Raw genomic sequence first — 12093 nt, forward strand, 5'->3', positions numbered from 1 at the left:
TCCATCCATCCACCCACCCCTCCAGCCAGCCTATCCACATATCCGGTCATCCACCTCTGCTCACCCACCCCACTATCCTCCCACCCACAACCTGGGAACAATCTTTGTGCAGGTAACTGCACTCAGCTAAAACCTGTGGACTCTGGGGGTTGTTGTTGTTATTGTTTACCTAAAGGTAGTATAATAGCGTGACTGTCGAGGCACAAACCATACATAGTGCTGTGGTCAACTATGGGTGTCTATCACGGCACAGCCATAGGAAGTTACAGGTTGGAGTGATGATTTTGTCATCTCTGGGGGAGGGAAACATTTTGTGGTTCAGACCCCCTGTGCCTTGTTGTACATTCTCTAGTCATGTTCCAGTTGAGGAAGTTCCTACCTTGACTAGGCTTCAGTTTGTTCTTAGTTATTTATTTAGAGCCAAGGTGTTGCTCTGTTGCCCAGGCTGGAGTGCACTGGCACAAGCACAGCTCACTGCAGCCTCAAACTCCTGGGCTCCAGTGATCCTCCTGCCTCAGCTTCCTGAGTTGCTGGAATTACCACACCAAGCTACTTTTTTAGGAGACAGAGTCTTACTATGTTGGCCAGCTGCCTCAGCCTTCTAAGTTGCTGGGATTATAGGCGTGAACCAACACACATGGCATTTTATTTATTTTATTTTTAATTTAATTTAATTAATTTATTTTTTGAGTCAGGGTCTCACTCTGTGGTCCAGGCTGGAATGCAATGGCGTGATTGCAGCTCGCCATGGCCTCAACCTCCTGGGCTCAAGCAATTCTTCCATCTCAGCCTCCCAAGTAGCTGGGACTACAGGCATGTGCCACTACTCTCAGTTATTTTTAAAATTTTCTGTAGAGACAAGGTCTCGCTATGTTGGCCAGGGTGGTGTTGAACTCTTGGGCTCAAGTGATCCTCCCATCTCAGCCTCCCAAAGTGCTGGGATTACAGCAATGAGCCACTGTGCCCAGCAGTTTATTCTTTTTTCTTCTTTCCTTCTTTTTTTTTTTTTTTTTGAGTTGGAGTCTCACTCTGTCGCCCTGGTTGGAGTGCAGTGGCACACCCATAGCCACCCCAGCATCAACCCACTGGGCTCCAGCGATCCTTCCACCTCAGCCTTCCAAGTAGCCAAAACTACAGGTATGCGCTACCACACCCAGCTAGTTTTTTTATTTATTGTAGAGATGAAGCCTCACCAAGTTGCCCAGGCTGGTCTTGAGCCCGTGCGCTCAGGCAATCCACTCATCTTGACCTCCCAAAGTGCTAGAATTACAGGCTGAACCACCACGTCTGGTCTTCTTTTTTTAAAATTTTTATTTTTAGCTTGAAAAATATAGTTTACTTAGAAAGTAAATTGGAGAGAGGAAGAGAGAAGAAGAGGAGATTCACTTCCCCAAGGTAGAGGAGGGGTTAAAGCTAGGAGACATGGCCTGGCCATAGCTCAAAGAGCAACATGCCACACCAGAGTTTACTAAAGCAATGGCCCTGGCCTTCACTTTTAAAATGAAAAGTTTAAGTTAACATTTCCAAGATCAGACATTGAGTGTGTGATAAGAAAAAAAAGAGAGACAAAGAAAAGAGCACAAATTCCATGTCCCCACTCTCTGCCCCAATGAAGAAACAAAACTCTGGATTCTCAGAGCTGGACCTGCTGGTTTAACAACATCCCACTAACCATTTGACATATGAGAAAACTGAGGCACAGAGCAGCGAAAAGGACTTCCTTTTCTTGCTCGAGGACATTCAGAAAGTCTGAGGGAGTGAGCTGGGCGCGGTGGCTCATGCCCATCATCCCAGCATTTTCGGAGGTGCAGGCGAGAGGATTGCCTGAGTCCACGGGTTTGAGACCAGCCTGGACCACTGGGCAAGACCTCGTCTCTACAATAAATCAAAAAATTCGCCGAGCATGGTGGCACGCGGCTGTTGTTCCAGCTCCTTGGAGGGCTGAGGTGGAAGGATTGCCTGAGCCCAGTAGGTGGAGGCTGCGTGGCTGTGAGCGTGCCCCCGCACTCCAGGCTGGGTGACCGAGTGAGACTCCCACTCCGAAAAAAGATCTTTATTTTTTCACACAGGTTGAAGTCAAAGGGTCCTCATACTCAGCCAGTATAATTCAGTGTTTCAGTCTTATCCAACCAGAACAGGGTTTCCCCACCATGGCCCGGCTGACATGTGAGGCTGGGTCACTCTCTGTTGGAGCATCCAGTGTGCTGTGGGATGCTGAGCGGCACCCCTGGCCTCCACCCACCCGATGGCACCCCAGAAGGCCTCTAGATTCTGATGTGTGTCCCCTGGGGGCAGAATCACCCCATGCGAGGACAGCTGGAACAGGCAGACATTTATGACCAAGCCATGGTTCAGTCCCTTTTCCTGCCACATGGATGTCACGGCCCAGAGTCTGACTGAGCTGGCCACAAAATCCTAGCCATGTGTCTTTGGCCCAGGGACTCAGCTGTCTGATCTGTTAAGTGGGCTCATGAGAGGACCCCAGGCTGAGCACTTGGACATGGGATCTGGTGTCACTGCTGCTGTCTCTGCGTGTCTGCAGGCATCACTGCCATGGCATGGGTCCCGGAGGAGATGCTGCTGGTGGTCGGCACCCAGGATGGCCTCGTGGCCGTGTGGGATGTGGAAGACCAGCAAGTGATCCATTTTCTAACCGGTCACACAGGTGAGACTTGGGAATCAGGTGTAAAGTCAATGTCTTCCTAGTGTTCCAGAGGGAACAGTCCATCCCCAGAACCTTTCTCTGAATTGAAATCGTGACTTTGGCCAGAAGCGATGGCTCATGCTGCAATCCCTGCACTTTGGGAGACTGAGGCGGGAGGATCATTTGAGGCCAGGAGTTTGAGACCAGACTGGACAACATAGCAGAACCTTGTCTCTACCCAAAAATTGTTTTTTCAATGAGCCAGGCATGGTAGCTCCTGTCGTCCCTGTTTACTCAGGTAGCTGAGTTGGGAGCATTACTTAAGCCCTGGAGGTCAGAGCTGCAGTGAGCTATGATCACACCACTGCACTCCAGCCTGGACAACACAGAAAGACTCTGTCTCTATTAGAAAGAAACTGTGGGTCGGTCTTGGTGGCTAAGCCTGTAATCCCAGCACTTCTGGGAGGCCGAGGCTAGTGGATTGCCAGCGTCCGTGGGTTCAAGACCAGCCCGGGCAACTTGGTGACATCGTGTCTCTACAATTAAAAAAAAATTAGCCGGGTGTGGCAGCACACACCTGTAGTTCCAGCTACTTGGAAGGCTGAGGTGAAAGGATCACTGGAGTTCAGCAGGTCAATGCTGGGGGGGCTGTGAGTGTGCCACTGCCCTCCAGCCTGGACGAGGGAGTAAGACTCCAACTCAAAAAAACAAAAAAACAAACAACAACAACAACAAAAAGAAATTGTGGTCCATCTTGCAATTTGTCTGCCTTGGATCCTAAGTAAGGTTTTACATTTTTGCATAACGTCTCAACAGCTAGAGTTTATTTATTTAATTAATTATTGAGTGCCTATTGTATACCAGGCTGTATTCTAGGTGCTGAAGAGAAATAGACCAGGGCCAGGACTAGGATGGCAACCTCTTCATCCTTAAAGTCTCATCGCAAGTGTTTTCCGTTTGGTAGCAATGATTCCCAAGGCAGAGTTGATACCTGGGACCCTCGTGCTATCCGTAGCTATATAGTACACAGGACCACCTTAAGATTTGCAGTTATTTATTGACCTAAGTCCCCATTACTGTTCTTAGAGTATGACTGTTTTGTTTTCTTTCTGAGTCTGAGTCTCACTCTGTCACCCAGGCTGGAGTGCAGTGGCACAATCACAGCTCACAGCAGCCTTGACCTCTTGAGTTGGGGCAATCCTTCTGCTTCAGTCAGGCATGCACCACATGGCTAATTTTTTTTTATTTTTATAGAGACGAAGTCTCACTATGTTGCCCAGCCTGGTCTCAAACTCCTGGGCTCAAGCAATCCTCCCACCTTGGCCTCCCAAAGTGCTGGGATTATAGGCATGAGCCACCGCACGGCAAGAACTATGTCTTTTTTTTTTGAGTTGGAGTCTCACTCTGTCGCCCAGACTGGGGTGCAGTGGCACGCTCCCGGCCACCGCAGCCTCGACCTGCTGGGCTCTGGCGATCCTTCCGCCTCAGCCTTCCAAGTAGCCGGAACTACAGACGCATGCTATCACGCCCGGCTCATTTTTGATTTATTGTAGAGATGAGGTCTCGCCTGCCCAGACGGGTCTCAAACCTGCGGGCTCAGGCAATCCACTCACCTCAGCCTCCCAAAGCGCTGGGATTACAGGCTGAGCCACCGAGCCTGGCCAAGGGCTATGTCTTAATCAACATACTCCATGCTTATTTGTTGAATAAAGTTCCAATATCCTATTTGCTTAAAAACAAACTTTAACAGGATCAAGCCACAGAACATCAGCTTCAGAATCTAATCCAGCCCTTTCATTTCATTAAAAATGGATGGGGTGGATAAGTTGAATTAAATTCCTATTAAATATAACACATTCAAATAATTAATAATATTAATAATTAATAATATTAATATTCCTAATAAATATACTATATACTAATAATTAGATAATATTTTAATGCAATGTTGGAAATCCAAGGTACCGTTGGCTGTTCACATCTGTGGGTTTCACACTCATAGATTCAACCAACCAGCAATCAGAAATATTTGGGGGAAAAATGGATGGTTGTGTCTGTACTGAACGAGTATGGATGTTTTTTCTTGTCATTATTCCCTAAAAAATACAGCATCAAAGCCACCTCCCCAACACTTATCTAGAAGCGAGGTAAAGCATACAGGCAGATGTGTGTAGCTTTATGCAAATACCACACCATTGTAATCAGGGACTTAAGTGCCTGTGGCTTTTGAGATCTGCAGATGTGAAGGAAGGGCAGGGAGAGGACAGCGCCTCACAGGCACAGAAAGCAGCCAGCGCAAACGTTCCGAGAGGGGAGGGAGGTCGTTGACCCACAGCATAGCCAAAAAGTCATGAATGAGGCTGCAGCTCCTGAGTTTACATCAAATACGAGAAGCAGGCTGGGCGCACTAACTCACACCTCTCATCCCAGCACTTGGGAGGCCAGGACAGGAGGACAGCTTGAGCCCAGAGTTCAAGATCAGCTTGGGCAGCATAGTGAGTGTCCCTTCCCTGTAAAAAAAAATATGAAAACTAGCTGGGTATGGTGGCGTGTGCCTGTTGTCCCAGCTACTTGGGAAGCTGAGGCAGGAGGATCGCTCAAGCCCAGGAGTTGGAGGCTGTGGTGAGCTATGATTGTGCCACTACATGCCAGCCTGGGAAACAGAGTGAAACCCTGACTCAAAAAAAAAAAAAAAAAAAAAGCAATCACCACAAACACCAAAGGCCACACTGTGTGTGACTCCACTGATAGAAATATCCAGAGTAGCCAGGCTCGGTGGCTCAGTCTGTAATCCCAGCACTTTGGGAGGCTGAGGTGAGTGGATTGCCTGAGCCTGCGGGTTCGAGACCTGCCTGGGCAACTTGGTGAGACCTCATCTCTACAATAAATCAAAAAAATTAGCCAGTCGTGGTAGAGCGCGCCTATAGTTCTGGTTACTTGGAAGGCTGAGGCGGAAGGATCGCTGGAGCCCGGCAGGTTGAGGTTGCGGTGGCCGGGAGCAGCCACTGCACTCCAGTCTGGGCGACAGAGTGAGAGACTCCAACTCAAAAAAAAAAAAAAGAAAAGAAAAGAAATATCCAGAGCAAGCTAATTCACAGAATCAAGAAGCAGTTTTCTGGATGTGAAGGGCTGGGAGAGGGTATGGGGAGGGACTGCTGATGGGACAGGGGTCTCCTTTTGGGGGATGAGAATGTTCTGGAACAAGATGGAGGTGGTGATTGTGAAACATTGCGAGTTCACAAAATGCTACTGAGTTATCACTTTAAAATGGTTCTAGTGATGAAGAAAAAAGAGTGGCTGTTTTTCGAGGTTATGAAATATTCCAAACTTAGTCTGTGGCAGTGGTTATATGACCCGGAACATTCCAAAAACCAATGAATTGCAAAATTGTACATTGAATGGGTGGGTTGGACACTTTTGAACTTATCTCAGTAAAGATGTGAAGAACACTTTATGATTGCAACCCAAGTTGTTCACTGCTTTCTGTACATCCACCTTCTTGCTTGTCCTTGTGGGGGAAGGAGCGAGGCCCTCTGGTGCCACCTTTACAAGGGCACTAATCCCACTCCCAGGGCTCCACCCTCTTGGCCTCATTGCCTCCCAAGCCTCCACCTCCTGACGCCATCACATGGGAGATTAGGTCTCAACATACAAATTTGGGGGGACACAAGCACTCAAACCCCAACAGTCATGTTCCAGACTTGGTTAAACAATTCTTATACTTTTTTTTTGAGTTGGAGTCTCACTCTGTCACCCAGGCTGGAGTGCAGTGGCATACTCACAGCCACCCCAGAGCCCACCTGCTGGGCTCTGGCAATCCTTTTGCCTCCACCTTACAAGTAGCCGGAACTACAGGTGCATACTGCCACAGCCGGCTAATTTTTTTTTTTTTTAATTGTAGAGACGAGATCTCACCAAGTTGCCCGGGCTGGTCTCCAACCCGTGGGCTCAGGCAATCCACTCACCTCAGCCTCCCAAAGTGCTGGGATGACAGGCTGAGCCATCAAGCACAGCCAACAATTGTTATCCTTTCTACTTGTACCATTTCCACACATTTCCTATTTATAGTCTTTGTCCCAGTAAGTAAGTTATTTGCATTTTTCTTGTTTGTTTGTAAGAGTTTTTGTTTATGGAGAAGAGTCTCCATTTGTCTGTTATGTGTTGAAAATACTTTCTCCCACTCTGTCATGTGCTTTTCTGTTCTTTTTCTTTTTTCTTTTTTTTTTTTTTTGTCAGAGTCACTCTGTCACCCAGGCTGGAGGGCAGGGGCACACTCACGGCCACCACGGCCTCGACCCACTGGGCTCAGGTGATTCTCCCGCCTCAGCCTTCCAAGTAGCTGGAACCACAGGCACACACCACCACGTCCAGTTAACTTTTTGATTTATTGTAGAGACGAGGTCTCACCAAGTTGCCCAGGCTGGTCTCGAGTGCTGGGATGACAGGTGTGAGCCACCATGCTGAGTCTTATTTTATTTTATTTTTTTGAGTCGGACTCTCTCTGTCACCCAGGCTGGAAGTCAGTGGCACACTGCTCACAACCACCGCAGTCTCGACCCTCTGGGCTCAGGCGATCCTTCCACCTTAGCCTTCCAAGCAGCTGGAACCACAGGCATGGGTCACCACAACCGGCTAATTTTTTGATTTATCGTAAAGACAAGGTCGCACCATGCTGCTCAGGCCGGTCTCCAACCCCTGAGTTAAGGCAATTCTCTTGTCTCCACCTCCCAAAGTGCTAGGTTTATAGGCATGAGCCATAATGCCTGGCTGTCATGTGCTTTTCAACTATGTTTTATCCTCCTGAAGTTTTGCGATTTTATGTAGTCCATTTCCCCCCTTTACGTTTTCCAAATGTTATATTTTACTTAGGAAATATTTATCCAAGATTATAAAAACTATAAGTGAAGTCCTGTAATTTTTCTAGAACCTACCTTATTTTTAAAACATGCTTATTCACTCTATACACTCCCTGGATGCCAAACTTTTATTAAATTATTATCTCTGTTTATTACAAATTCAATATCTGGTGCAATTGACTGACTCCAAACCGATTCGGTTATGTCACATTCTATTATTTTCAGCTTGGGTATGTTCACATCTGTCTATATTTTCTTCAGCAAAGCAGGGTATGTGCAAGCTGACAGGCAGTTTGGCAACTGCGAGGTCAAGATGTTCCCAGCTAACATGCTCCCCCACCCTGGTCTTCTGCAGGGGAGGTGAGGTGTGTGAGAGTGCTGGCCAGAGGGACCCTGGCTATCTCCGCTTCTAATGACCACACACTGCGCTGGTGGGACTTGCTCTCTGGCCAGGAGAAATATGCAATCTGGGACGGAGGCTCAAAAGACCCCACCGAGCCTCCAATGTGGAGCCTGCATGTGGACGAAGCCAACAAGGCTGTATATTCGGCATCAGCGTCAAAGGTAACAAACACCCACCCTGGTTATAAAGAAAAGCTGACACATTCAAAGACAGAGTAGGTTGTTTCTGTAGGGATGAACTCCCCAGTACAGGGGTGGAGTAAACTGGAGTGTAGACAGGGGGACACAACCACTTGAGAGGGTGCGGTAAGAGGCATCACACGTCATAGTTGGATTAGGTGATCCTGATTGTTCTTTTTGACCCTAAGATATGAACCTTTCATCTCTTTCATTTTAAATTTTTCTTATTATTTTTGAGTCGGGGTCTCACTATTTCACTCAGGCTGGAGTGCAGTGGCATGATCAGGGCTTACAGCAATCTTAACCTTCATCTTTTAAAATGGAGTCATTTTAGTGCTATACATTTCCCTCAAAGCATTGCTTTACCTACATCCCACACATTTTGTGTTTTCATTTATATTCAGTCCAAAATACTTTCACATTTGACTTTTGACTTCTTCTTTGATCCATGGGCTATTTGGAAGTGTGTTATTGGTTTCCAGATATTTGAGGGGTTCCCAGATAGTATTCTGTTATTTTTTTTCTAATTGAATCCATTAGTATGATGTGAATCCTTTCAAATTTACTGAGATTTGTTTTATGAATTATTTTGGTAAATACGCCATAGGCATCCAAAAATATATATATTCCACCATCTTATTCCATTATGTTAATCTTAACCCTACTGTTTCATAGTTTTATGAATGGAGGCACACAATAACACTGTGGGTAAGAGCTTAGTAACCAATGCTAAGGTGAACAGGAAATCTGTATTCAAGTCCCAGTTGAGTTTCTTCAGAGCTGAGTGACCTTGGTCATGTTATGTCATTGGTCTAAGTCTCATTTCTTTAATCTTCCTCATAAGATAAGAACCACAAAACACCAGGCATAGTGCTTAGCACACAGTAAGCAACAAATAATTGTATCTATTAATTATCTTATTACATTAGAAATTGGAGGTTGTTAATAATATTGGTGCATATACACTGGCTGTCCAGTATGGAGCCACCAGGCAGATGTGTCCCTTGAACCCCTGAAATGTGGCTGTCCCACACACTGGATTTCAAAGACTTTATATAATAATATAAACTATCTCAATAATAACTTTTACATTGATTATATGTTGAAGTGATAACTTGTAGGCATATTGGTTTAAATAAAATTAATTTCCATGTGACCATTAAAAATTTTAAAGCAAATGTGGCTTGAATTATATTTTTATTGAAATATTAGAGAAATACTAAAAATATATTTCTAATATATTAGAGTTTGAAATATTAGAGAAATATTGACTGATTTCAGAATCCACTATAAAAAAAAATCATCATTATAAGCAAAAGTTTGGAACACACAGTAAATGATAAAGAAATAACTACAAAGATAGCCACTGTTAATATTTATACAATTTTACTTTATGTGATATGTGCATGGGTGCAAGTGCGTATCTCTAAGACAAAATTGGGATTAAACCACACATGAATAATTTTTTTTTTGCGTCGGGGTCTCATTCCGAAGCCCAGGTTGGAGTGCAATGGCACCTTCACAGCTCATGCTTAGCCTCCTGGGCTCAGGCGATCCTTCCACCTCAGCTTCCCGAGTAGTTGTGATGACAGGAGCAACCCTCGTGCCTGGCCAATTTGTTTATTTTTTGTAGGCATGAAGTCTCACTGTTGCCCAGGCTAGTCTCAAACTCCTGGTCTCTAGTGATCTTCCTGCCTTGGCCTCCCAAAGCGTTGGGATTACACATGAGCCACTGTGCCTGGCCAGTATGATATTTTATAAACCTACTTTTTCCTCTTGTTTTGTTTTTTGAGTTGGAGTCTCACTCTGTCACCCAGACTGGAGTGCAGTGGCCACTCCCGGCCACCACAGCCTCGACCTGCTGGGCTCTGGCAATCCTTCCGCCTCAGCCTTCCAAGTAGCTGGAACTACAGGCACGTACTACCACACCTAATTAATTTTTTGATTTATTGTAGAGATGAGGTCTCACAAAGTTGCCCGGGCGGGTCTCGAACCCGCGGACTCAGGCAATTCACTCACCTCAGCCTCCCAAGGTGCGGGATTACAGGCTGAGCCACCGAGCCCTGTTACTTTTTCCTCTTAATATATCATGAGCTCATGCACATTCGCCCATAACCTTAAACATTTTTCAAAAACAGCATACTTGGTTCTTGTACAAATTTCCAAAGGACTCTGCTTTAGTTTATTTAACTAATCCCTCATTGTTGGACATAAATGTTAAAGTTCTTACAAATAATGGAAATCATTTTCCTTATACAGATGCCTTTGTGTGTATCTCTCCCTACTTCTTTAGTGTAAACCTCAGAAGTAGAATTAATGAGCAAATTTCTCATATTTAGATGATTACTACTGATAAAAAGATACTTTTTGGGAAGTGAAATTTAACATGAAAACTGCTCGAATAAATAATGATGTAAGTAATTATCCAATGACAGGGATGACATTTATTTCTATTTTTTTTTTTTTTTTTTTTTGAGTTGGAGTCTCACTCTGTCACCGAGACTGGAGTGCCGTGGCCGCTCCCAGCCACCGCAGCCTCGACCTGCTGGGCTCCGGCAATCCTTCTGCCTCAGTCTTCCAAGTAGCTGGAACTACAGGCATGCGCTACCACGCCCGGCTAGTTTTTGATTTATTGTAGAGATGAGGTCTCGCCAAGTTGCCCAGGCAGGTCACGAATTCTATTTTCTTTAAAAGAGGCTCTGCTTTCCCCTGAGATTCAAACTGTCCTTTTTGTTTTTTATTTGTATTTGTAGAGACAGGGTCTTGTTTGTTGCCCAGCCTGGTCTCAAACTCCTGGCCTTAAGCGATCCTCCTGTCTTGGCCTCCCAAAGCACTGAGATGGCAGGTGTGAGCCACCACACCTGGCTCATTATTTCTATTTCTAAAACTTTAAATTTTAGACTAATTTTAGGTGTATGGAAAAGCTATAAAAGTAGTACAGAGAAGTTTGCATACAGTCTTCATCTCACCTCCCTTCATGTCAACATCTTACATAGAAAGAGGACATTTGTCACAACTGTCATTAATATTAGTAATTATGGCTGGGAACAGTGGCTCACACCTGTAGTCCCAGCTGCTCAGGAGCTTGAGGCAGAAGAATTGCTTGAGGTCAGGAATTCAAGACCAGCCTGGGCATCATAGCCAGACCCCGTCTCTATAAAAACTTAAAAAATTAGCTGGGCAAGGTGGCATGGGCCTGCAATCTCAGCTACTTAGGAGGCTGAGGAAAGAGTATTACTTGACCCAGCAGCTCAAGGCTGCAGTAAGCTGTGATGGTGCCACTGCACTCCAGCCTGGGCAACATAGCAAGACCCTGACTCTAAATATATATATATGGCCAGACTCAGTGGCTCAGCCTGTAATCCCAGAAATTTGAGAGGCTGAGGCAAGGGATTGCCTGAGTCTGTGGGTTTGAGACCTGCCCAGGCAACTTGGTGATACCTCGTCTTTATAATAAATAAAAAATTAACTGAGCGTGGTAGCACTCACCTGTAGTTCCAGCTACTTGGAAGGCTGAGGAGTAAGAATCGCTGGAGCCCACCAGGTCGACACTGGGGTGGCTGTGAGTATGCCACTGCACTCCAGCCTGGGTAACAGCGTGAGACTCTAACTAAAAAAAAAAAAAAAAAAAAAAGGTAATTACTATCAACTAAACTCCATTCTTTTATTTTTACTTTTTATTTTTGACTTGGAGGATCACTCTGTCACCCAGGCAGGAGGGCAGTGGCATGCTCACGGCCACCGCAGCCTCAACCTGCTAGGCTCAGGTGATCCTCCTGCCTCAGCCTCTCAAGTAGCTGGAACCACAGGTGTATGCCACCACACCTGGCTAATATTTTTATTTACTGTAGAGATGAGGTCTCGCCATGTTACCCAGGCTGGTCTCGAATCCCTGGACTCAGGACATCCTCTCACCTTGGCCTTCCAAAGTGCTGGAATGACAGGCGTGAAGCCTCCCCCGCCCCCAACCTGGCCCTTTGTTTGGATTTCTTTTTTTTTTTTTTTTTTTGG

General features: G+C 45.7%; 1 protein-coding gene across 1 annotated transcript in view; it reads left to right on the forward strand.

The window, feature by feature from the left end:
• NWD1 (NACHT and WD repeat domain containing 1) overlaps window positions 1-12093 on the forward strand; it is a 67736-nt gene that overhangs the window by 39920 nt on the left and 15723 nt on the right. The window contains 2 exon segments of the mRNA XM_008048780.2: window positions 2543-2665; window positions 7856-8064. Of these exon segments, the coding sequence (XP_008046971.2) occupies window positions 2543-2665; window positions 7856-8064 (332 nt within the window).

Source organism: Carlito syrichta, unplaced genomic scaffold, assembly GCF_000164805.1.
Source record: "Carlito syrichta isolate Samal-C Ts95f unplaced genomic scaffold, Tarsius_syrichta-2.0.1 Scaffold126652, whole genome shotgun sequence".
In the NCBI taxonomy this organism is placed as follows: domain Eukaryota; kingdom Metazoa; phylum Chordata; class Mammalia; order Primates; family Tarsiidae; genus Carlito; species Carlito syrichta.